General features: G+C 39.5%; 2 protein-coding genes across 2 annotated transcripts; both read left to right on the forward strand.

Annotated features, from left to right (window-relative positions):
* On the forward strand, window positions 848–2,492 carry LOC109224221. Its single transcript, XM_019388807.1, has 3 exons — window positions 848–1,215; window positions 1,722–1,818; window positions 1,977–2,492. Exons 1-3 carry the CDS (start codon window positions 848–850, stop codon window positions 2,490–2,492), a joined length of 981 nt encoding a protein of 326 aa, XP_019244352.1.
* Window positions 13,011–15,886, forward strand: LOC109223398 (wound-induced proteinase inhibitor 2-like). Its single transcript, XM_019387694.1, has 2 exons — window positions 13,011–13,114; window positions 14,770–15,886. The coding sequence occupies exons 1-2, from the start codon at window positions 13,069–13,071 to the stop codon at window positions 15,741–15,743; spliced, it is 1,020 nt and encodes a 339-aa protein (XP_019243239.1). The 5' UTR covers window positions 13,011–13,068; the 3' UTR covers window positions 15,744–15,886.

The raw sequence follows: 26,730 nt of genomic DNA on the forward strand, positions 1-26,730 counted from the left end.
CGATGAAATGAAGGTCCAAGCCAGGAAGTCAAACATATTTAGAATCACCCAAGGTGAGTCCAAACTACTGTGGGAGTTCGTGATCAGGTTTCAGAAAGAGAGGATGTTGTTACCGGTTTTACCAGACGACTGGGCAGAGGAGGCGTTCACAAAGGGTCTAAATCCAAGGAGTTCCGACGCCTCCCAAAGGCTGAAGGAAAGCTTGCTCGAATTCCAAGAGACCACATGGGCGAATGACCATAATCGTTATGAGTCAAAAATAAGGATAGAAGGCGATCAGCTCGGGCTCCCAACATCAGCCAAGGAATGGGACTGAGACGAGAACCAGGATAAGTTCAAAAGCAATTTCGATGCGGATCGGCGATCTTCTAAAGGTCGTTTCCTACCATACGAGAGAATCAAAGAATGCGGCAACAGAAGGTTCCGGTCCTCGAATAGGTTCGCTCCCGATAGAAAAACTGACCATGGCCGGAACAACAGGTCGTTACAAGAAAAAGAGGTATCGGGGGCCTGAGATTCACAATATCCCAGGTTGTCGGGTTATAATTTCAATATCAGCGTAGTGGAGTTGGTATTAACAATGAGGAATATCAAAGAAACATGATTTCTGAAGCTAATCGGATCCGATCCGAGCTAGAAGAATCCTAACTTATGGTGCGAATATCATGAGACTCATGGCCACGGAACTAGGGACTGACGGCATTTGCGTGAAGAGGTGGTGACGTTGTTGAAAAATGGCCATCTCAGGGAGTTCTTGAGCGATTGAGCCAAGAACAATTACGACCGTAGCGGGGACAATGCGGAACCTTTGAAGATAGCAAAAGACTCCCCTCGGTTGACTATCAACATGACTTTCGGAGGGAATGAAATTAATGACATAACCTTCTCGGCGACCAAGAAAATAAAGATATTAGTGACCCACAACAAGAGACTCCGGGAAGTCACAGAAGATGACATCACCTTCACGGAGGAAGACGCCGACAGTCTTCTTCTGCCACATAATGACACCTTGGTAACTTCTCTCAATGTCTCAGATTTCAAGATTAAGCATGTTTTGGATGACCCAAGAAGCTCAGCCAAAATCATTCAATGGAGAGTGCTTGAACAAGCAAAGTTAACCGGAAGCATCATTCCGACAACGAAGCTTCTCGTTAGGTTCAACTTGGCAAGTGTGACAACCCGAGGAGAGATACTGCTACCCACGAACACCGAAAGGTTAACCAAGACCACCTCGTTTGAAGTAGTAGACGGTGACATGTGTTACAACATAATCCTCGGAAGATCGTGGATACAAAGATGAAGGTTGTGCCCTCAACATATCATCAACTATTGAAGTTCCCGATCCTGACAAGAATCAAGCAGATAAGAGGAGATAAACCTACAGCAAGAGAGATGAACGCAGTGCCAATTTCTAGCAGCAAAGGGAAGGATCCCAGCAAATAGCAATTACAGGAACCGACGCTTTTTCCCTTAACAAATGAAGATGATAAAGGCGAGGAGTCGTCAAAACTCACCAGGTGTCGAGATACTTTCAGGTATCGGAGGAGATAGATGCAACCAAATCAACTGCAGAAGAACTCTAGCATGTGGCTTTATTCGAAGAATTCTTGAAAGGGAAATTTCACTTGGGAACCAGACTCAATCCCAAACTCAAGCAGGATTTATTAATTTCCTTAAAGCTAACATCAATTGTTTTGTTTGGTCGCACTCGGACATGACAGGTATCCCCTTAGAGGTCACCGTTCACAAGCTAAGCCTGGATCCAAACTTCCCACTGGTAAGGTAAAAGAAACGTCTACTAGCCGAGGTCAGAAACAGGTTTGTTAAAGAAGAGGTAACTCGACTACTCGATATTGGTTCAATCCGGGAGGTAATGTATCCAGAATGGTTAGCTAATGTAGTTGTAGTTCCAAATAAGAATGAAAAGTTTAGAATGTGCGTAGTTTATAAGGACTTAAATAAGGCTTGTCCTAAAGACTCTCCCATTGCCAAACATTGATCAAATGATTGATGCAACGGCCGGACACGAGTTAATAAGTTTCCTTGACTCCTACTCTGGGTACAATCAAATTAAGATGAACCTGAAGGATCGGGAAAAAACTTCATTCATAATGAACTTTGGCACCTATTGTTATAATATGATGCCATTTGGGCTTAAAAACGCCGAAGCCACTTATCAGAGACTTGTGAACAAGATGTTCGAGAATCAAATAGGCAAAATAATGGAAGCATATATCGATGACATGTTAGTCAAGTCATTAAATGTAGAAGATCACTTGAAACACCTCCAAGAAAATTTCGATATCTTGAGAAAGTGTACCATGAAACTCGACTCGAAAAAGTGTGCGTTCGGGGTTGGTTCCGAAAAATTCTTGGGGTTTCTGGTCTCGCAAAGAGAGATCGAGGTAAATCCTGACAAAATCAAAGCTATCGAGGACATTCCGGATCAATTAACAAATGTAAAGGAGGTACAAAGATTAACCGGAGGTTAACAGCCTGAAGCAGATTCATATCACGATCCTCAGAAAAATGTCATCACTTTTTCTCACTTCTGAAGAAGAAGAACAATTAGAGTGGACTCCGAAATTCTAGGAGGCCATGAAAGACTTGAAACGGTACCTTTCAAGGGCCCCGCTACTATCAAAACTGGGGGAGGGTAAACAATTGCTGATATATCTAGTGGTCTCAGAAGTAGCGCTAAGTGCTGTTTTAGTCTGAGAGGATGAAAGTACACAATTTTCTATTTATTATGAGCGGGACTCGCTATCCGCACCTCAAAAAGCTGCCTTTAGCTCTCGTAGTGGCCTCTCGAAAGCTTAGGCCTTATTTTTAATACCACCCGATATCCGTTGTGACAGCCTTTCCCCTGAGGAACACTCTTCACAAGCCTAAGTTGTTTGGCCGGTTGGCTAAATGGGCAGTCGAAATCAGCAAATTCGATATTGAGTACAAGCCCAGGACTGTTATCAAGTCACAAGTTTTGGCCGATTTCAGTCCCGGATTAATGCCCTTAGTTGCCAAAGAGGCAGTACTGGTGTCGGAAATGACATCAGGAGTTTGTACTTTGTTGATGGAAGGAGCTTCCAGTGTAAAAGGTTTCGGGCTCTGGGTGGCTCTAGTCACGCCCTCGGGAAAAACCCCGAAGCAGGCCATTAAGACAGTTTTGTTAACTAACAATAACCCGAGTATGAGGCTTTGGTTGCGGGACTTGAACTGGCCCTGAGACTTGGCTCCGAGGTCATGGAGATCAAATGCGATTCCCAGCTGGTAGTAAACCAAGTGTACGGGAGTTTTGATACAAAGGAGGAATGCAACAGTATGTAAACAAGGTTCAGGCATTACTTGCATGATTTAAGGAATGGTCGATCATACACATTCCGAGAGAAGAGAACGTGGAAGAGGATGGATTGGCTAATTTGGGGTTGTCTATGGAGATGAAAGGATCTGACTCTGGTACAATTGTTTAACTTCTACATTCGGTACGAGTTCATCGAATATCTTCGACATGGCAAATTGCCCGAAGACCCGAAGGCGTCCCGGCACTACAGCAGCTCATTACTACCTCATGGATGGGCAATTATACAGAAGATCATACCATGCTCCACTGACCCGATGTCTGGGAGCCTCGGAGGCGTACTGCGTGATGAGAGAAGTCCATGAAGGAATTTGCGGGAATAATTCTAGTGCAAATTCATTGGTACTAAAATTGATTAGGGAAGGGTACTATTGGCCCCGGATGGAGCAAGACGCAAAGACGTTCGTTCAGAAATGAGACAAATGTTAGAGCTATGCATAGTTGGTGCACCAACCAGCGTAACTCTTGCATTCGGTACTGTCCCCCCCGGCCATTCATGAATGGGGGATGAATATAGTTGGTCCATTGCCACCGGGTCCCGCAAAGGTAAGATTCCTTTAAGTTTAACTGATTACTTCACTAAATATGTTAAAACAGGTCCTTACCAAAAGATCACTAAACGAAAAGTGGTCAACTTTCTATAGGACCACATAATCTGCCGATTCGGGATAGATAATGAGATTTCCTGAGATAACATACCAAAGTTCATAGCTCAAAAGTCACAAAATTTCTGGAAGATCTGAAAATCGAGAGAATTAAATCCTCACAATATCATCCGAGCGCAATGGACAGACGGAGTCAACCAATAAGACGATTATCCAAAACCTCAAAAAGAGGTTAGTAGCTGCTAAAGGCAAATGGCCCGAAGAGTTACCGGGTGCGCTATGGGTGTATCGGAAGACAACAAAGTCGAGCACGAGAGAAACACCTTTCTTTCTCGTATATGGTGCAGAAGCTTTGATACCGGTAGAAGTAGGGGAATCAACTTTATGGTTTTCCCGAGCAAATGAAGAAACAAACAATGTGGCATTGCTGGTGAAGATGGATTTGCTAAACGAATGCTGGGACATGGCATACGTGAGGATGGTGGCTCAAAAGCAAAGGATGGAAAAGTATTATAACTGGAGGGACAATCTCTGTTACTTTAAAGTAGGAGACTTGGTTTTGAGAAACGTCACTCAGAAATCTCGGAAAATCAATGCTGGGAAACTAGGTCCAACATGGGAAGCTCCCTACCGGATTTCAGCTGTCACCGGTAAAGAATCGCACGGGTTGGAAAATCAAGATGGAGTCAAATTGAACAACAACTAGAACGTAAATCACCACAAAAGGTATTACCGCAGATGATCATATCAATACTGAAAGTATGTGCTGCACTTTTTTTTTCTTCAACCAGTTTTTGTTCCAATCGGGTTTTTTTGGCGTGGTTTTTAATGAGACAGCAACGAAAAGCATACACTGAGAAGAGCGCCATCGGCAAGGTTAAGACCTTTAAATGACAAGGCATTGAAATGATAAACCACTAATGAATGGTTAAATAATCTTTGGCTCGATGGCAAGTTCCTAATGGGAAACAAAAGTTGCCATCGAACCAAAGACTATTTAACCGCTCACGAGTTGTTTCTACCGATGAAGCAACACTTCCAGTGTTCCAATTCTCATACTTCGCATTCGAATACTGGGGAGGGGAATAGTATCAAATACGACAACAAGAATGCCACGAAAATCGGGAACTATAAGAACCAGAAATAATAATGTCTCAGCGAACCGGGGACTGCATGGCTAGCCCCGTAGAAATTAAGTTGTACAAGTTAGCCACATGTATTGGTGGTTTCTTATTTTCTTTAGCAAATAAATGCTTATGTACTTTTAAATATAGAAGGAATTAAATAAAGTCCTTTTACTTTTATCTTGTTTCTTTTCCAAACAATAAGTTTATTTTATCATTTGTAAGTTAACAAAAAACTTCAAATTCTTGTGCCGAAATGAACAGGAGACGTCCTCTTCAAGAGCACCGCAAACATAAGATGACTCTATTTTATGAAACTCTCATTGTAAAGGGTTGATTCTAAAAGAATTCATGCCCGAAATCAGAAGCTATCGGATGAAAGTATGCCTGAAGCTTTAACTAATTCAACGCAACAAACATGTATCCTGCACGACACTTGAAGCAAAGTTCTTCTTTATTCATCAAAAGTGCCAAACATGATGAAAAGTTTGGCATAATTCCAACGTACAAAAAAAATAAAGGGAAAAAACAACAAAATGAAAGAATCTAAGCATTATCGCCGCAGGAGCCCGGGTGGAGAGAGGCATCTACGCCCCCTCCCCCTCTTGGAAGAGGGCGAATCAGCTGCCGGTTCGGAGCGTAGGCCTTCATCATCATTCTCTTCAATTCATCCTCGGTTCCCAAATACTCGGACCGGTGCTCGAAGAGTTAGTTGTGGCAGGCCGATCAGTTAGCTCTATTTCTCGGGCCTTAGCGATGCAATCATCAATATCAATGATGCTCGCTTTGGCCTCTTCCAAGGTTTTTATCCTCATATAATACACATCATACGTCTTCTCAAATACGAGGGAATCTCCTTGGTACTGGAGCTTTTCCTTAAGTCTTTTAACCTTGGCCTGAAGGTCATCATTCTCGGATCTCATGGCACAGAGGCTATAATCAAGATCACGGGTTGTAGATAAATGAATTCGGTTTTGCTCCATGATCTTCTCAAATCTCTCCTTCATTTTGGCCCTCTTCTCCTCGACAACATTGGCCTCCTCAGTTTTGGAGCTCAAGGCTATCTTCAAGTTATTCACTTGTTCCTCGGAGGCAGACTCGCGCTCAGCAGCAGCAAGCATAGCATTTTGGAGCTCAGCCTATTTAGCCTTAGCCTTTTGGAATTGTGCATGTAATTGAGTGGCTTCTTGGTTGTGGGCCATCACTTCTTGTTCACTTTGTTGCAACTGGGCCTCAAGCTCGCCTACCACAACAGCTTTTGCCTCCATCATCAGGAGGCGCGCAACAAGTTGATCCCTTTCGGCCAATAGTTGATCCCGCTTGGAGGCGAATCCTTACTTATCAAGGATCAAATTCTGCAAGTCCTCTGAAGCAATTAAATTGGCATGTAAAATAGAATATCAAAATTAGAAATCCCATTACAACAGATAAATAGAAAAAAAAAAGTGATAAGAAAGTACGGTACCGCTGCCGCATTATGCATAGTATTATTCAACAAACAATCCCGAAAGTGAGCGCATTTTCGTACTATTTTTCTCTGAAGCCAGCGGCTTATGGTAGTTCGCAAGCTCCACCGTCCTGGATATCAGATGACACTCCTTCGAAACCGAAATAGTAACACTCCTCCTCCCTCGGGGATCTTGGGAAGGGGGTGAGTAATTGTGCCCTAAATGCTCGTGGTCAGGAGACCGGGGAGGAGAAGCACACCCTCTTGAACGTTTGTTGCCAGTGGAGAAGACACATTGGGTGCTGGTGGCGAAGGTGCAGCTAGTGTAGAGGGGCATGAAGTTGTTAGCGTTGAAGGTTGAGAAGCAGCTTGAGCAGGAGCGGTGCTGATTATTGGTTGCTCAGTGGTCAAAGGCAGAAGTGGCCCCGAATCCGAGTTTCTTGGACCGGAGACACCAACGGGAGTTGGAAAGCGTGAATCAGCATCCTCCACCATATCCATCTCGCCCCAAAGTGCTTGGACCTTATCTACGGTTGGGTTTTGAAGCTCTCGCGGGAGCATGCGGTTTAGCTGATAAAGTTATTTTTCTTCTTTGGAGGTAAGCCACTTCATCACTGGCTTCTCCATCTTCCAGAACAACCACGGTGGTCGGCTCGATTGTTGTGGCCTTTATTTTATTTTAGCCCCCATCTGAAAAATAACATTGCCTTTTTGGTTTCTTGTTCTCTAGCTGGGGACTCCGAGAGGAAGCACCCTCACTAAATGTCAACCTCGGGGTAGGTGATAGAGCCCTACGGCAGTCCTAAGTCAAGAAAAAAATGGGGTTAGCAAAGTTACTTATGTTCGTACAATGACAAAAGGAAGAAGAACTTAGACTTATCGTGGTTCTTGGCCTTCCACCCATATTTGGGGGCCATTTCCTTCCACCGGTGGGATTCTCGTGTTGTAATGTCCAAAATTTTCTGAATCCACTGATCTAGGCTTTGAAACCGTGGTGGTTCCCACCGGGTAGCTAAAATTAAAGAAACATAGAGGTCAACAATAACAAAAAAACAAGTTTTTCACGAAGAAAGGAAATGACTCAAAATCTTACGAAAACGGTTCCGTGACTGAAGAAAAGGCAGAGTTGCGGCTGGGATGATGTCCCTAGTGGCAATGATGACAAATTACTCCATCCACCCACGATCGTTGTCATCGTCCACACTGGTGAGAAGAGCGTGATGGCCACATTTGCTGATATTTACTACTCCCCCACAAAAATATTTAGGGGAACAGAGATTCATCATGTGTGCCAAGGTTAGGGTTTTCTCAGTCTCCGTGCACAACTGGCATATACCGTTCGCCATATTGATGGGCCTACTTGTGCCAAGAAGACCTGGTACCGGTGGCAAAACTCCAAAATTATGGGGTCGAGCCCTTCACTTGTCCCCAAGGAAAAAAGACCCAAGGTGAAGGGATACATATAGATATACGTAAAACCTTTCTTAGTGAAGGTAACCCGCTCTATCATATTCGAAGCGAGGATTTCAAGGTTTGGGCAGTTGCATTCCTCCTTCACAATAGGAATACTGGAAGAGCGAATAGAGGAGGAGTACCTGCTAATGGCCCAAGTCCGTGGAGACGCGGATGAAACTTTCTCTTAGAAGTCATTGACGACACTCGGGTGTTTGGGTATGATTGTGTTTTACAGTGGGAGGTTCAGAATTAACTTCAGTTTTCTCGTCTTTGTTTCTCCTCGGGTCTCCATGGAAGAGAAAATCAGAGTTTCTAAAAGAAGTAGTAGAGGAAGCCATGGTAGGTAAAAGATAGTAAATTTTTTAGAAAAAGTTAGAAAAGATGAAAATTTTCTAAGCAAGAGGGGGTTCATCAGTGCAGAGAAGACGAAAACTTATGGAAATCATGGAAGTGAAAGAGGTAAAGTGATGAGTAGAAGTAAAAATATAGACGACAAAAATCATGATCATGATTACCTCGAAAACCGGCAAAAATATTGTTGAATCGTGGGGCAACACGTGTTCGTGGTATTAAATGCGAGAAGACGTATATCCTTTCAAGCGTCAGAGACTATTTAGGAGATTTTCCGCCAAGAAAGGGATCTTCACCAACTTCCCGGTGACACAAAGACCGAAAAGCAAGGGGACTATCTGTATAGGGTAAAATTGGTTTATAATAAATGGTCGAATGATAGCATGACACCTGGGATCGAAGACAGGCAAAAGGCGAATCAAATAACAACCAGTACCGAAGACAATAACTACAACTGACATCGGATAAACCCCAAAGGGAACATGGTCAACGGGAACAGATCGAATATTTGCCATCGAAGAGCATTCAATGAAGAATATCCTCTAACATTAAATGGGCAGCCATTGCAGAGAATATTTGTATTCATGGCATGCCGTTATATATTCATCAATGAATCCTTTATTATATTTAAGTAGGGGTTGATCCTAGGATCTTTTTTCCCTAGGCATAGCTATAAATAGCAGGCTCAATAGTCATTGTAAGACACAAAATTCTTGGCAGAACATATGTTGTATTCCATTTTCGCTCTCAATTAAACAACTTTATTTACTCTTTTATATTGTTCTCATTTCTATCTTCGAAGACGCTGTTCTCGGAGGCAGACTTGTCATCTTCTTCAATTTTAATCGTTAGGTCTTACTTTTAATCTTATTTATTTATCATTCTTGGATCAAATCAGTTCGCTTGTCTATAAACCACATAACTATACCGTTTTACGGGTAAATAATAAAACAATTACTCCACAAAATATCAATAATTTGTAAATAGTCATGTTTACCGAGTTTTGTTTTCGGGAACTTTAGTCCTTGAATATTGAAAATTGTTAGTTTAATCCTTGTAATATATTAAAATAGTACTCATTTGACCTCAATAGTTAAAAATGTGTTACCTTTTTACCTATATGCTTGTGAATATTCACAAATTTGTTGAATTCTTAATCGTTACACCATTTAGTTAGCCATGTGATATATTAATTTTGTATTATTATTACTCCATACTTCAGGGTAATATAATTCAAAAAGTAATTGAAATATAATATGTTTTCGATAACAGACTATACTAATATATTTTAGTTAATTGATTGTGAAAATGTAGTTAGTACAAAATTATAAGGATCAGAAATAGGAATATATCATTACTGGGGGCACCGAAGTGTTATTTCCTCTCATTTATTAGTTTTTATTAAGGGTGTCAAATGAATTGGTTAGATTGATATAGGACATGTTAAAAAGACTTGAGTTAATAAATGGGCGAGTCCACGATCCGCACAAAAGTTACTAGGGCTCGGATGAGGAGCTCAATGACCATCCCAACTTTAAATGGATTGAATTAAAATGAATTTTCTTAAACCACTATGATTTAGAGCATAATAACTATAATTTACCTAATTATTATTCATAGCTACTGTTTAATTGTTATTAACTTGTATCACTTGTATTCAAATGCGCAACGAATATAGCATGTGTCAACTGTATTCGTTCGCGCAACGAATACAACTTGTATCAATTGTATTCGTTCGCGCAACTGTATTCATTCGTGCAACGAATACAATATGTATTAACTGTAACCAAGGCAAAATACAAGGGTGTATAAAAAGGATACAACTGCTATTAACTGTATACAGGGGTATATACAAAGGATGCAATCTGCATCGACTGTATTTGTTCGTGCAGCGAATACAACTAAGGCGAAATATAGAAATACAGGAAAATAAAATGTTCTTGTTAAGAAATTAAAATTAACACTCAAGACCTTCGCTAGCTAAATAGGCTCTCTAACCAACTGAGCGATAAGAGCTTATTGCTTTCGTGATTCAGTTCAAAACAATTAATCTCTTATTTGATGATTTTGCTATAAAGTTCAAATATAACTACGAATGATAAATTTGCTAAGTACAACTACGAATGCAAAATATAGTATAAATATTTAATATGTCGCGTATTTTTCCTTGAATGACTTCAGGCTCAAATTGCCACCGGTAGTTTCACATATATGCCGTACTATCTATCCTCATGAATCATGCTTGTGTGGTCTCTATTCAATAAATTTTTGGATAAAATTATCACGTGGTGCTACTTGGTAACTAGAAAAGTAAAGGCACCTAATAAAGGAGAAAAAGTTATTTAATTATTGTACTTTGTATTCTAGTACAACCAAAAGTAGAACCGAGTCACCACTTCTCATTTGCACGTTTAATGAATGTATTTAATTGTACTGTATTTGTCCACCAACCGCATCGTCTTGACGTTGTTTTATGTATAAATAAAATTAAAATTAAACCAGTTAATGCAATTTCTTAAATATTTTAATCTAACTAATCTATATACTATTTGGTCAAGCTCTTTTTTTGCTAAGAGTATTTTTCAGAAGGAAAAAATACTTTTGAGTGGAAGCAGAAACTATTTTTGAGAAGCTGAAGAAAGTAGCTTCTTCCCAAAAATATTTTTTGAATAGTATTTTTGCAAATACTTTTTAAAAGCTTGACCAAATTGCTCAAAGATGTTTTTTAAATAGATTATCCAAATAAAAATTGTTCCACACCAAAATCTTTTTTTTTAAAAGCACTTTTGAGAAAAATATTTTAAAAAATAAGCTGATTTTAGAAGCTTGACCAAACAGTCTATAAGTTAGTTTTTTAAATACTAAATCAAATAAACAAAAACTAGCACAAATTTTACCCTACGCTTCTTTTATTGATTTATAATTTTTTTCCGATTTTACTATGCAATCATATAAACTTAAGTTGCAAATAATAATCCATATATAGGTAATGTTTCTCATTATTGCACCCACAAAAATTTTCATCCATGAGATATTGAGAAATACACCAGGCAAGCCTAGGACTAAAAGCTTCACTACGCGTGAGAAGTGTTTAGCGATTTTTGTTTGTCATTTTGTATTTCATTATATTCTTTGTATATATTTTGATTCCTAATTTGGTCATGAGTGGAGGAATAAGAATAGGACAAGTGTGATAGCAAAACAAATTTTTTTCCCTTTTGTTTTGTATGAATACATGTCCGGTGCAGGGATGAAAAACACGCCCAAAAAGTAAATGATATTATATAGTCGCTTTCAAAATAATAGTCGATAATTTTTTATATATATATATATATATATATATATATATATATATATATATATATTATATATATTTTTATTATTATTATTAAATATATATAATTTCGGTTGCGGGCCGTAGTGATCTTTTAACCCCATGGGCTTACGATGATACATCATTATAAAACAAGTGGCGAACCAAAGTTCCTTTTAAAAACTTGATGAGTAGTATCACAGAGAGGATAGTCTGTACACAGACCTTATCTCTATCTTGTGAAGATAGAAAAGTTGTTTACGATAAATCATTGGGGAACAAAGAAAAGGAAATCGAAACAACAAAACAATAGTTTTCGGGATTGTTCTAAAACTGACTGCATATTTACATGTTAACAGAGGCGTATCTAGGTTGAGGGGTATGGGTCCACGTGAACCCATACTCGTCTCCCTAAATCATGTATAATAATATTATATTATTCAAAATTACTTAAATATATGTATATGCGTGCACTCATGCTCAAAGACTCCTATGATGTAATTATTATTGAGTGCACCTCTACTATTGAAATTGACAGTTCAAATCTCACTCTGAACGGTCTTTTTCTGCGCGGTATGTAGATATATAAGTGAAAATTACTAATTAAAAATAATATAATTTTGAACCTATAATTTCAAAAGTATCGTGAATTCACGGTAAGAGAGTAAAGTTAAATCTGTCAAGTGTAAATTCTCGATCCCCCTCTTAAAAATTGTGCACCCATTCCTCTTGAAATTCTGGATCTGCCTCTGCACATATAGGTTTTGGTAATTATATAGGTGAAATTCAAAAATAGCCAGGTTTACAAGTGGTAATTGAAAAATAGCCATCGTTTCAAAAGTAATCGAAATTTAGCCATTTTTTATGTAAAGATAAATCTGAACGAAAACAATGTTCAAAATCCGAAAAATATTCCAGCATAATATACTGGAGTTCGAATTTTTACATGTGAACTTCCAGCATAATATACTGGAGTTCCAGCATAATATACTGGAAGTTCATACACATGTGCTCTAATGTCCAGTATATTATGCTGGAACTTTCCGTGTGTTGGAGTTCCAATATAATATGCTAGAAATTCATACACTGGTGCACCAATCTCCAGTATATTATGTTGGAATTTTTCGTGCTGCAGAAAAGTGGCTATTTTTTAATAACGTTGCAAACGCTCGCTATTTTTCAATTACCAATCCAAAACTTAACTAGTCCGTACTATTTTCACTAATTATAAGCATCAAATAACTTATAGTTTTTGAAAAATACTCAAAAAGGATTTTTTTTCATGGGCAATAGGAAGTGAAAACCACGTGTTTTTACATTATTATTGTTATTAGATGGCTCATGTGCTATAAATAGATGCATAGGATAACACTCTCCACGCTCAAAAAGAAAACCATTTAACTCAGGAGATAGTAAATATGGCTGTTCACAGAGTTAGCTTCCTTGCTCTCCTCCTCTTATTTGGTAAGGCTTTTCTTTTCAGCTTTCTTTAAGCAAAAATACATAAAATCCCTCAAATTGCGAGTCTTATAAAGGAGCAGCTCAAGCACATATATGACCTAAAACCAAAGTTTAGCGTCAGATGCAAATGTTAATAGTTTCTTAATAATCGATGTCTACTAATAATTCCGTTCACTTAATAATATAACTAATACATTTAATCTTTCTTAACAGGGGCGGAATTACCTTGGTTGAAGCGGTGTCATCCGACACCGCTTCGTCGAAAAATTATACAAATATATGTATGTAATTAGTGTATAAATACAAAATTTCGTTGAAAGAAAGTAAAATGACCCTGGCTATCATAACTTGGACTTCAGCTCGCCTGGTCAGTTGCCTTTTTTTTCTTGAAGATGTTATGTGCTCGAATCTCCTAGCAGACATATTCTTCTTACTATTTTTTAGCCCAATCTTCTTGGTTTTTTGTATTGTTATTTGGTGTTTCAATTGTGTTTTTTAAATATATTATGTTTGCTTAATATGATATCCATTATATAGGCAGTTATTTTTTTATTCATTTTTTTAAATGTCGACACCGCTTACAAAAAGTTCTGCATACGCCCCTGTTTCTTAAGACAAGTAGGGCTGGTGCTTTACTTGTGGTAAGGTTAGAGCCGGCCTTGGTTCTATTACCCCAACTCGCTTAGAGTGGTATTATTTCTTTCTTTCTTGGCTAACCCTAGTTTTAAGATGGTAATTATCACGCACCAACCTTGTTGTGCCACGTGTTATTTTATTAATAATCTTTGTTCTTTAGTTTTTTCTTTTTTATTGATGGTTTTTTTCCTTATTTTATTCTTTTTTGTTTTACTTTTTGGTATCTCCTTCATCTCTTTTGCTGGAGACATCCGTCCCACCATCCCCTTCTCCATCTTCAGCCCCTTCCCCAACTCCACCACCACGAAAACGCCCCCCCCCCCCATCCCCCCAACCCCCGGCATCCAGAATTACAGCATTTCCCTCGAGAATGGTGCTATCAGTGAGCAGGGGCGGAAGAGTGTTTAACCGAATCCCCTTCGCTGAACAATTACACTGTATATAGGGCAAAATATATTTTTTACCTCTATATATTATGTTTTGAATTCCCTTGACACAGCCCAAAAGCATAAGTTAGTGGTCAAGGGAGTTCAAAACCTTTGTGAGGTCATTGGTTCAATTTTCACTAGCTACAACCTTTTTAAATTTTTTTAACTTTCTTTTTTTATGAACCCCTTAAGGGAAATCCTGCCTCCGCCACTATCGGTGAGTGCTCGTGAAATTATGTAGTCAATTGTGGGAAGTGGATAGGTGAGGTTTGTGTAGTTGAATTTGGAGATATATGCAAGGATGGAGAAAATAAATGATTATAAAGAAAAATGAAAAGAAAAGAATTTAAACAGGGGAAAAAAAGTAAACAAAATAAATACTTAAAAAGATAAAAGTTCGAACATATTTTCTCATCTCACTCTCTTTAAGACGAGTGGTCTATCATTTGGGCGACAGTGCACGAGGGTAATAAGACTCCCACATAATTTTAAGGTTTTTATGTATTTCCCTTTCTTTAAGTTTCTGTCTTACTCAATAATTTCTTGAATCCATTATGCAACACTCATAAGGTAATTAATTTGGCTATGTTGTAGGAATGTCTATGCTTGTAAGCAATGTGGAACATGCAGATGCCAAGGCTTGTCCTCGGAATTGTGACGGAAGAATTGCCTATGAAATTTGCCCACGTTCAGAGGAAAAGAAGAATGATCGGATATGCACCAACTGTTGCGCAGGCACGAAGGGTTGTAAGTACTTTAGTGATGATGGAACTTTTATTTGTGAAGGAGAGTCTGATCCTAGAAATCCAAAGGCTTGTCCTCGGAATTGTGATGGAAGAATTGCCTATGGGATTTGCCCACGTTCAGAGGAAAAGAAGAATGATCGGATATGCACCAACTGTTGTGCAGGCACGAAGGGTTGTAAGTACTTTAGTGATGATGGAACTTTTATTTGTGAAGGAGAGTCTGATCCTAGAAATCCAAAGGCTTGTCCTCGGAATTGTGATGGAAGAATTGCCTATGAGATTTGCCCACGTTCAGAGGAAAAGAAGAATGATCGGATATGCACCAACTGTTGCACAGGCACGAAGGGTTGTAAGTACTTTAGTGATGATGGAACTTTTGTTTGTGAAGGAGAGTCTGATCCTAGAAATCCAAAGGCTTGTCCTCGGAATTGTGATGGAAGAATTGCCTATGAGATTTGCCCACGTACAGAAGAAAAGAAGAATGATCGGATATGCACCAACTGTTGCGCAGGCACAAAGGGCTGTAAGTACTTTAGTGATGATGGAACTTTTGTCTGTGAAGGAGAGTCTGATCCTAGAAATCCAAAGGCTTGTCCACGGAATTGTGATGAAAGAATTGCTTATGGGATTTGCCCACGTACAGAAGAAAAGAAGAATAATCAAATATGCACCAACTGTTGCGCAGGAACGAAGGGATGTAACTACTTCAGTGCTAATGGAACTTTTATTTGTGAAGGAGAATCTGAATATGTAAGCAAAGTGGATGAATATGTTCATGAAGTGGAGAATGATCTCCAGAAGTCTAGGGTTGCTGTTTCCTAAGTCCTAACTGATAATATGTAATCTATGTATGAATAAAGGCATGACAATATGCTTTGTCTTGCCTGTAATCTGTAATATGGCAGTGGAGCTTTTCCACTGCGTGTTTAATAAGAAATGGAGCACTAGTTTGTTCTAGTTAGTGATGCTTTTGCTGCATTTCTTTCATATAGAATGTGCACTTGTGTTTTTAGTTGATTATTAACTTCTCTAACAGCTACAAGAAAAAAGCAAAAAGTTAAATCTAATTAGTCTTCTTTAGCTCAATTAATGTGAAAATCTGCTGAAAATAGTATGAAATTGCCACATGCCAAAGATCAAAATTCACATGCATTTGTATCCCTGTCTTTCCTTATAGTGCCATCACCGCCATGGTACTTTTTTTTCTTGTGCATTAGAGGGAGTATGTCCGAATTTGAAATTTGTTCCAGTGGGCATCGTTGGAAATTTGAAATAGATTTAGTATATTTTACGGAGTTTGAATCTTAATTTTCGAACGTTTTGGTGGACTTTTGAGGTGGGTTTAATTTAAAATTTGAAGTAGAAGATGAAATATATATCCCCCTATATATCTCTCGTGCATCATTGTGTATGCCATATATAGCAAATGTGTATCCCATATATAGCAAACGTGTATCCCCCTATATATTCCCTGTATATTCATGTATATTTGTGTATGATATACGTGTAAGATACATGATTCGCATAGTGAACAATGCTTATGTTGTTGATCATAAAGGTCGTGGAAGATGCTATATTTGGCATCATGGTACATCTTTACTTTTGTCCAGGTTTTTTCCCAATATTGTATGTCATTGAATTTTTTCTGCAAATTTTTATAACATGACCTAATGACTAATTGTTGGTAAATGGTATTTTTTTTTAATTTTACTTATTTCTATAGTTTTCCCTCCCAGTTACGTGCATAGGACCCATGGAAATGATGAAAATTATCAGGATTTTTGTAAGGCTCCGTAAAAGTTCACCAAGAATTTAAGTTTCTATGGTGCTAAAGTAAGCTAATGTGTCATAACACAAATTTTTGGATTGTGTAATACATCGTGGAGTTGGTAGAAGAATTTGTAGAAAATGACAATTCTGTGGTCCATTATGCTATAGCGGATCTGTTTCACTGACCACGAAATCACCACGGAATGTATCAGAAGCAACTCAAATTTTAAAATCATTTTGTGGCCATTCTGCTGGTCGCATAACCATTATGCTACCGCGAAATTGCATCGCGGAATTGACCAGACTCAACCCAGAATTTGAAAATTATTTTGTGGCAATTCTGCTGGCCGCATAACCTTTCTGCTACCGCGAAATTGCATCGCGGAATTGACATACCATTTGTGGCCATTCTGCTGGCCACATATTTGTTTTGCTACCACAGAATTGCACCACATAATTGACATCGGGGGGTTATTTTTGAAAATTTTCTTATCCGACCCTATTTTGATATAAGGCTTTAGATGGTCATTTTATAATATATAACTTGATGTTTTAGAGTGAGGGCGTCAATTTAGAGAGAAAGCGAGAAGCTCTATCAAATTATACTCTCGACAAACCTTGGAAATTCAAGAGGGAAACTCACAAGACCTTCTAATTACTAGGTAAGACTTCTTCCCTAGATTTTATGCAAAGTTTAATAATAGGTTTAAGTAGGATGTTGTCATGGTAGGGATTGTGGGATGGTGACCGAAATCCTTAAGCCCTCAATCTCGAATTTGGGAGTATGCGAAGACTAGGAAATGTGATTTTGATGGGTTTGAAGCAAATTGTTGGGCATGCATGTGATTAGTGATGGTTGATAGATGTTGTAGGGATATTGTATATTGGTTGGCTGCTTGAAAATTCATGGTGAGGGTAGAGAAATTTCTATTATGAGACCTTGTAATTAAAACCGCATATTACGTGTTTGATGAAATGTTAAAATGGGCTAAATCTAATAACACATTCCTAACTATGGTTAAATTTGGTTATGTTTCTATAGATTGAGGTTGCTAGGAGTATTGGGACGTTGTAGTAATCTATGGAAAGCATAAGAAAGGTATGTTGGCTAAACTTCTCTCTTAGAATCGAATTCCAAGATGTTCCCATAAGTTTCAAGTATGGTTGGCCCAGGTTCCTAATTCCCATATTCGTGTTCCGAAGTTGTTCATAATAAATTTGATTACCCAAGTAAGCGTTGTGTTGAAATTTGTATATACTCAAAACGTGTTCCAATTGTTCATATCTTATCATGATCTCTTTTGAGAATGCGTTTAAGTATGGTTTATGCATTAAATGTTACGACTCCAATTCGTGTTCAAATTAAAAGTTCATTAAGCTTAATTTGGAAAGAAAACTCAACGTTCTTAAGAATCATATTGCTTATATACATATTTAAAGTCTTGATTCCAAATGCCCCTATTGTTGATAATCCATGATGATGTTTGGAAGTGAAAGAAGTGAGAGTGAGATAAAAATATGGCCATGGTTGTTGTGAATAGTGCATATGATTTGAATCTATGTTTCAATCATAAATCACCATGCTCTCATTTGTAAGTGTTTCCAATGTGTTTTGAGTTCTTATTTACCTATGAAATGAAACTGTGCATTGTCTTTTTAGAGAAGTATTTCAACAAAAAATGGTGTATTACTCATTTATGATTTTAACTTGTGCTTTGATTGCCAGTCATTGTGCTCCGTTCTTTAAAAAGAAATCTATTGTGTTTAAAGTCTTCATTACTAATGAATTTAAAGTTGTGATTTCCGGAATACTCTATATGTTGATGTTTATGATGATGATCCTTGAAAGTAAAGAAATAAAAGTGTAGAATATGAAATACGACCAACGTGCCACGAATGAAGAACTCGATGTATGGACAAGGAAGTAATGATGTGGTGAGTGGTTGAAAGTACCAATGGTGCTATATATAGTATGAAAGGTTATGAGATAAATATGTTTGTATTTCTATTTTCTTTGTGTGCAAAACAAAATATTTTGGGAGTATCATTAGCGAGCCGAGGAAGGGTGGGTGGTAACGGTCCACGCGTGAAACTACACGTGCCGGTGTACGAGTGGATTGAGATTATTCTCCTTAACTGGGATGACGTTGATGTGTCGAGATTATGCCCCTTGATTGGGATGAGATTATTGTTGGCCTTGGATTTGATGTCGACTCACACGGCATATGTGGGGAGACGACCTAGCCGATCGATTGGTGATCGGATGCCATGTCACGCACATGGTGGTTCCCACTCTTGCTCATTTTAGAAGCTTGGCCAAATAAACTATTGGTCGGTAACAGTTATCGACAGATTTCATCGGAATATCTCAAACATAGCAAATCAAGTCACAAAGAAAATTTAAAATAAAACAATATTTCAAGAGTAATAAAATGTATTTTCTCTTATATTACAAAAAGAAAGCGAGCAGACAAAAATGTTAAACAAAGTAATATGCTAATAAAAATTTCTATTAACAATGTAAAAATACTAAACATTGGATAATAGAATAAGGAAAAATATAGAGCAAAAAAGTTATTTAATGACTATATAAGTCCCTTTAATTTAATATCTTTTTTATTATTGGGTATATCAAATTGATAAATAAGATGACAATTAAAATTTATTAAAGCAATACAATTTAATTTGTTCAAACAAGCCCGATCACAATATATTTAATTTCATTAATATTTTTTAACATTTACGACTACTAGTGTAACGACCCGACCGGTCATTTTGAGCAATTGCACTTCGCTCGGTTGTTTGAGGGCATGAGTAGCTCCGTATGATGTATTATGACTTATGTGAATCATCGATTTTGGTTTTCAGGTTATTCGAAATTGATTTGGGAGAATGGTCTCAGCTAGAAGCTTTAAATTTAAAAGGTTTGACCAAGTTTTGACTTATTAGTATTTGACCTCGGATTAGATTTCTGATGGTTCCATTAGCTCCTTTAGATGATTTTGGACTTAGGAGCGCGTCCGGAATGTGTTTTGGAGGTTCGTGGTAGAATTAGGTTTGGATTGGCGAAAGTTAGAATTTTGGCGATTTTGGCCGGCAGTGAAAATTTTGGTATCGGGGTTGGAATGGAATTCCTGAAGGTGGAGTAGGTTCGTGGTGTCATTTGTGACGTGTGTGCAAAACTTGAGGTCATTCGAACGTGATTTGATAGGTTTCGGCATCGTTTGCGGAATTTGAAAGTTTAGAAGTACTTTGGCTTGAATTCGAGGGTAATTTGGTGTTTTGATATTGTTTTGAGTTACTCGAAGGCTCGACTAAGTTTGAATGATGTTATGGGATGTGTTGGTATGTTTGGTTGAGGTCCCGAGGGCCTCGGGATGATTTCGGATGGTTAACGGAGAGTTTGGAATTTGGAAAATTACAGCTGAAGCTGCTGGTTCTGTCTTTACCGCACCTGCGGAGTGGGAATAGCAGGTGCGAGGTTCGCAGAAGCGGATTTGAGGCGCAGGTGCGCAGCTGGATCATAGGTGCGGCTTGGTCCCCGCAGCTGCGATGACCGCAGATGCGGTCAGGAAATCGCGGAAGCGGAAGCAGGCTTTTAATGAAATTCCGCAGAAATGGTCCTGCAGATGCGGAAATGGGACCGCAGGTGCGGTTTTGCTGGGTAGAAAACCCCAGCTCGAGGTTTTGTTCTCCATTTTTCGATTTTGGGTTTGAAAAACTCGAGAGTGAGGCGATTTTTCGAAAGATTTCAAGGAGCAACGTTGGGGTAAGTGATTCTAACCTATAATGGTATAAATTTCATGAATCTATGGCTTTATTCATCATCTAATTGGGAATTTGAACTAGAAATTTGGGAATTTAGGGCTTGAAAATTGGAGAGTTTCATTTGAGGATTTGAGGGACCAAATGAAGTCGGATTTTGATAAAATTTCATAGGTATGGACTCGTGAGTGATTGGGGCTTTCTAGTTTTGTGATTTTTTTCGGATTTCAAGAAGTGGGCCCGGGGGCCGGGTTTGAGCCGATTTCGGATTCTTGGTCTAATTTGATAGTTTTTCTTGTGGAATTCATTCCTTTAGCATATATTGATGGTATTGTACTGGCTGTGAATAGATTCGGAGCATTTGGAGGCCGAGTCGAGGGGCAAGAGCATCGCGGTGTAGAGATTTGATCGGCTTGAGGTAAGTAACGATTGTAAATCTAGTCCTGAGGGTATGAAACCCCGGATTTTGTGTCATGTGACTATCTTGAGGTGATGCACATGCTAGGTGACGGGCGTGTGGGTGTGCACCGTTGGGGGATTGTGACTTGGTCCGTCCCGTATCTACTATAAAGTTGAACATTTTGTTGAAACTACATGCTTCTTACGTGTTTTAGAAAGAACTTCTGTAAATCAGGCTGGATGCCATGTTTAGGCCTTATGCCCGTGTTGTTTGGACCCTTAGAGGTCTTTTATTGCTATCCTCTCATTGTTTTCGATTGGAAATCTATGCTCAGTCATGTTTACACTTATTTACCGCATAACTCAGTCGCATTACTCCGTATTGATGCATCATATAAATGTTGTTTGGGCTGAATGCCTTGTTTTACTGATTTATGATTGAGTGAGGCTGAGGGCCTGATTTGTCAGGATATTTATAGGATAGGGCTGCACGCTGCAGCATATTTTACTGATTTATGACTGAGTGAGGCCGAGGACCTGATTTGTGAGGATATATATGGGATCGGGCTGCACGCCGCAGCATGTTTTACTGATTCATGACTGAGTGAGGCCGAGGGCCTGATTGATTTATACCATAATTGGCTTGTTATAGGGCGTGGGCTGAAGGAGCCCCTCCGGAGTCTGCACACCCCAGTGAGCATAGGTACCTACTGAGTGCGAGTGCCGAGTGCCGAGTGCTGAGTGACTGGGAGGCATGAGTGATTGTGAGGTTTTCCCGAGGGGCTCTATATGATAGATGTTTGCCCGAGGGTCTGTATACGAGTGATGTTAGCCCGAGGGGCTGTTTATAATTTCATCATTTTTCTCACTTTTGCAGTGAAACCTTGTTCTAAACTGTGAAAGATGTTTTCAAATTGATTTTATTGGAACCGGATTTAAACAAGCTGATTTGATTCAAACTATGGTTATAAAGGCATACTGTACTTGACTGAGTTATTGTGATATAAACCTTACATGCATTGTTGCTCGTCACTACTTCTCAGCCTTTATTTACTTTTGTTTCTCACTGAGTTGGCATACTCATGTTACTCCCTGCACCTTGTGTGCAGATCCAGGTGTATCTGGACACGGTAGCGGCTGTTGACTATCCTGGTTGCAGACTTTTCTCGGAGATAGCTAGGTAACTTAGCTGCCTGGCGATCGCAGCCCTGCTCTTCTCCCTCTTATCTTCCTTTAGACGTATTTAGTTACTCTCCAGGCTATGTTAGTCTTGATATTGTCAGATACATTGTAGTAAATGCCCATGACTAGTGACACCCCGATGTCGGGCTTTCTTCCGCACTTTTGTTTTGGTTTGAACTCCTTATGAAGGTTTTATATTAAATAGCTTTGGAATTATCTTGAAAAATGAAAATATCATTTTGGTTTGGTAATGTGTCGGCTTGCCTAGTACCACGATAGGCGCCATCACGACAGGGTTAGTTTTTGGGCCGTGACAAATTGGTATCAGAGCCTAGGTTACATAGGTCTCACGAGTCATGAGCAGGTTTAGTAGAGTCTTGCGGATCGGTACGGAGACGTCTATACTTATCTTTGAGAGGCTGCAGAACCTTTAGGAAATTCCACATTCTTGAATCCTTATCGTGCGATATTGATTCAGCTTGAAGCGTAACTCCTTGAATCCTTCCACGCTTCGTGTGCGCACATGAGCGCTCGTATCAGCTGTGCATCGCGGCTTATGATTCCCTGGATGAGGTACGAGATATGATTTTTGTGTGTTGATGTTGGTCCAGTTTGGAGGACTTGAGGCCGAGTTTTGATTGTAACTTGAGCACTTAGGTGTTGATTGTGTGAGCACGTGCTTTTGGATTTATATGTTCGGTAGTGTCCCTATTAGTGGAAGAGATGGCTGGATGGCCATGTGATGAGTATGATGTGACTACGAGATGTGTTCATATGATTTGAATATGACGAGAAAGGTCTGCTTGAGGTGTAGAAAGGTCTATTTGGTGCTTGATTTCCATCTTAATGTGATGTATAGCCCCGAGTTATGGGTGTGTTGAAGGATCTTTTCATCTTGTTTAGTTGGGGAGTGAAGTAGATTTCATGTCATGATATGAGTTCAGACTCGGGAAGATTAAGTGATTGCATGATGTTTATGATGGTGGAAGGCTATAAAGAGATGTTAGTTTGAGGCGAAGCAGGTGGGTTATCTCCTGTAGGGTGTCCTGAGGGCGTGTGATCCCTATGTTGTTTTGTAGCGAGTCCTCTTTTACCAGTGAATTATATGTGCTGCAGTTTGAGTTTGATCGCGTATGAGAGTTGGCTTGACTGTTACGAGGGTGAATGCGAGATTTGCAACTGATTTAAGGTATTAAGTGGGTTGTGTTGCATGAGCTTATGAAGGATGTAGCTGTATCTCACTATGGCACTATGGCAGTAATAGAGTATGGACATCGTGACTTATTGTGTGTTTTGACCTATGGCTTTGAGCCAAGTGGGGGAGTCTGCTATTGATCAGTTGATTGCACGGTTATATGTTGGATTGGTGTCAGTCTGAGGTATACTAGTGAATTAGTTGTGGCTTACAAAGGTTGAGATCGAGGATGACTCGAGTAAAGGGAATTTTCGATAAGGGTTGTGTTATGCTTTATGGGTATATGAGAAACATTGGATGATTTAGTTGTTGTTGTAAGGGATGTAACGTGTATGGAGTAGGAAATCGCTCGGCTGCTTAGAAGGATGGGTTACTTCCTTAGGTGTTGCTGTACTAATGGGGGCACAGGTCGTTCGGTTTGTTTGATCAGTTTAATTGAGACCCGAGTAGAGTGGGTGACTCCCGATAATGGTTCTAATGGATTCAAGATTTATATGTAACAATTGGGGATCTTCAGGATGTATATTTGGCTAGAAACTGAGGTTTACATTGGAGGGTGTCAAGACTTGTGGCATTTCTATATCATTATGGATTCTACATATCAGTATCAGGAAGGTGAAGGTAATGGCTTTAGATTCGCAGGAAGTCTTTTCAGGGTAAGTATTTTGAATGTGGTACTTTTGAGGATATTTAAGAGAGTATTCAGCGGCTTATGAGCCTTAGGGCAGTGTGGTTTTATGCTTGGGTCTCGTATGGTGAGTCTGGATTGAGGATTGTGGTGTTATGGCGAGGAGAAGTATTAATTTGAAGGTAATTCAGAAAGAAACTCGGATAGATAGGACAACTTGGTAGTAGGTTGGATCGGCATGGTAATGGGTATGATTAGTTCTTTGGGTGTTTATGAGGTAATGAGTTTCTACAGGTGTTTCGTGGCGATGCTCTTGAGTTTTTGGCGTAGCTGGGTTGAGTTAGAAGGATTCAGTCTTGATGGTTTGGTTTTGTGCAAATGGGATTCGGAGAGTTCTTGATGGTTTCTACCATGATTAGATATGTATATTTTCTACTGGCGTGAGGAGCATGTGATGTATAGTGATTTTCTCCTAGATAGGATCAAATGGAAAGTTGTTGGCGAGTAGAGTACATAGTTGCTTGTGACTCGGAGTGGATTATGAAGTTCTCACATTTGTCATGGGATGGCATGGTATATGTGGTATGTTGTGTAGGATTGAGGTTTGCATGTGTATGGTCACGGTTCAGTTCTGAAAGGAAGGTCATAAATTCTTAGGCAGCATGGACATTTTCAGATGACTAGGTAGATGATATTACTAATTGGTATGGCTTTATGGGAGTATACATTTCAGAAAGGGGCGATGTGTTTGAGTTATAGATACTTCATTGGTATTACGGCACTCTCTTGTTTGATCGACTGCTGGAGTTCAAATTTTGCCTTGTGGCACAGAAGGATTTTAGAAGTATCCTCGTGGGATGACCGTATAATTGGCGAAGTGTGGACATTCAGGCGGTGGAGTTGAGATCAGAGATGGTGATTCGTATGTTCTATGGATTTGGAGACTGAGAGTTCTCGTGAGTAGATTGTTTCGTGGTTGTGGACTGTAAAAATGTAGCCAAGGTTAGTATGTATTGTGATTCAGTCATTGTAGACTTTTGGAGGGTATTTAACTGTTGTGGGTGACCAGAGTTGATTTGGGGTTCATAGGTAGACCCAATATGGATGTGTATTCTGCACCGGGTCGGATTTGTTGACTCCGAATTGCTATTGTTGAGGGATGTGCCATTCGATTGTTGTTGAGCTTATTCGTGTTCTGGAGTGATCTATGAGTTACCCTTATGTGTTACGAGGAGTTATGACTTGTTGGTTATATGCACATATGGTGCGGTTCTATTGGGGCCTTATAGCAGAATTTGAGCGGGAAGAGTACTGGGTATTGCTTGGTGGATTGCGTATTGGTTATGTTCTTTCGGGTTTTGTGTGGTGTTATGTCATTTGCTTCTCCGTGGTTATGGTAATTCACTTTGAGTACTTGATGGCGAATTGCACGTGGTTATTGATTTTGAACGAGGTGGCTTGAAGAACTTCATGTGGACCAGTATTTGGATGGGATCGCGCATTACAACGAAGTTAAGTTGGGATATGATCCTTTGTGTTAGATTCGTGTGTTTTGGTTCTACGGCGTGATGGATTATTAGCATTGCATTGTGGTGGTACTGGTTGAGCTTACGAGACGGTTCTCTCATTGAAGTCATTTTCTATGTTTGAGTACGTTTGAATTGTTGCGTATTGGTGCACGGATTTCACGGTTTGTGGCTCTGGGTAGTATGGGTGTGGCATGTCAGTAGAGTAACTTGTATTTGATAAGATGAGGTCGTCGGAGCTAGAATGGATGTTATCGAATTGGATTGCGGTATATTTAAAAGGGTAATGTCACTGATCGGCTTAGAAATTAGCTATAGTTCTTGTCGAAGGAGAGGGAGTTCCACAACTGGTTGATCTGATGAATGGTTATGAGTTGTTGCGTGTTTCTTTCATCATTGGCAGTATATGAAGGTGTTAGAACGAGGCTCTATTTGATAAGAGGTTATTACCAGCGTTTGGTTGTGTTGAGCAGCTGCTGTGATTGGAAATTATCACTGTGAGTGTTTGAGTTATGTGGTATATCATGTGATTTCATCTTGGGTCATGGCTATGACTGGATACAACTTGTTCAGACTTATACTTTGTGTGGATGCGAGATTCTGATCTTATAGGATGTGGAAAAATTTGATTCTAAGGCTTATGGGCTAGGTTAGATTAGGTCACCCCCGGGTATGTGCATAGTGAGATTATAAAGCAATTTGATGGCTTTTGGAACAACTCTGGGCACGTTCGAGGACGAACGTATGTTTAAGTGGGAGAGGATGTAATGACCCGACCGGTCATTTTGAGAAATTGCACTTCGCTTGGTAGTTTGAGGGTAAGAGTAGCTCCGTATGATATATTATGACTTATGTGAATCGTCGGTTTTTCTTTTCGGGTTATCCGGAATTGATTTGGGAGAACGGTATCAACAACAACAACACAACAACAAGACAACCCAGTAGAATCCCACCAGTGGGGTCTGGGGAGGGTAGAGTGTACACAGACCTTACCCCTACCCCAGAGGGGGTAGAGAAGCTGTTTCCGGGAGACCCTCGGCTCAACCAATCGATCTGTCACAACAACACCTGAAAAATAATATCAGCAACGTGAGAGACAGCGAATAAATGGAGAAGCAGTAACACAAATATTATGCAAAAGTATGAAACACAATATAAATCGCTAGCAGTGCTAGACAAAACACTATCATACTCGTCGGTAAAAAGAGGGAAACCGGGACAAAGAGGAAAACCGCTCGACTACCCTTTAACCTACAATCCAAATGCTCAACCTCCACACCTTCCTATCAAGAGCCATTTCCTTGGAAATCTGGACTCGCGCCATGTCCTGTCCGATCACCTCGC

The sequence above is a fragment of the Nicotiana attenuata genome, chromosome 3 (genome assembly GCF_001879085.1).
Source record: "Nicotiana attenuata strain UT chromosome 3, NIATTr2, whole genome shotgun sequence".
NCBI classification, from domain to species: Eukaryota; Viridiplantae; Streptophyta; class Magnoliopsida; order Solanales; family Solanaceae; genus Nicotiana; species Nicotiana attenuata.

Coding starts and splice junctions, on each gene's coding strand:
- LOC109223398 (XM_019387694.1), top strand. CDS start 13,069: ATGGCTGTTCACAGAGTTAGCTTCCTTGCTCTCCTCCTCTTATTTG. Junction 13,115..14,769: donor TGCTCTCCTCCTCTTATTTG/GTAAGGCTTTTC, acceptor GCTATGTTGTAG/GAATGTCTATGCTTGTAAGC.
- LOC109224221 (XM_019388807.1), top strand. CDS start 848: ATGACTTTCGGAGGGAATGAAATTAATGACATAACCTTCTCGGCGACC. Junction 1,216..1,721: donor CTACCCACGAACACCGAAAG/GTTAACCAAGAC, acceptor CGGACATGACAG/GTATCCCCTTAGAGGTCACC. Junction 1,819..1,976: donor CTAGCCGAGGTCAGAAACAG/GTTTGTTAAAGA, acceptor CTTGTCCTAAAG/ACTCTCCCATTGCCAAACAT.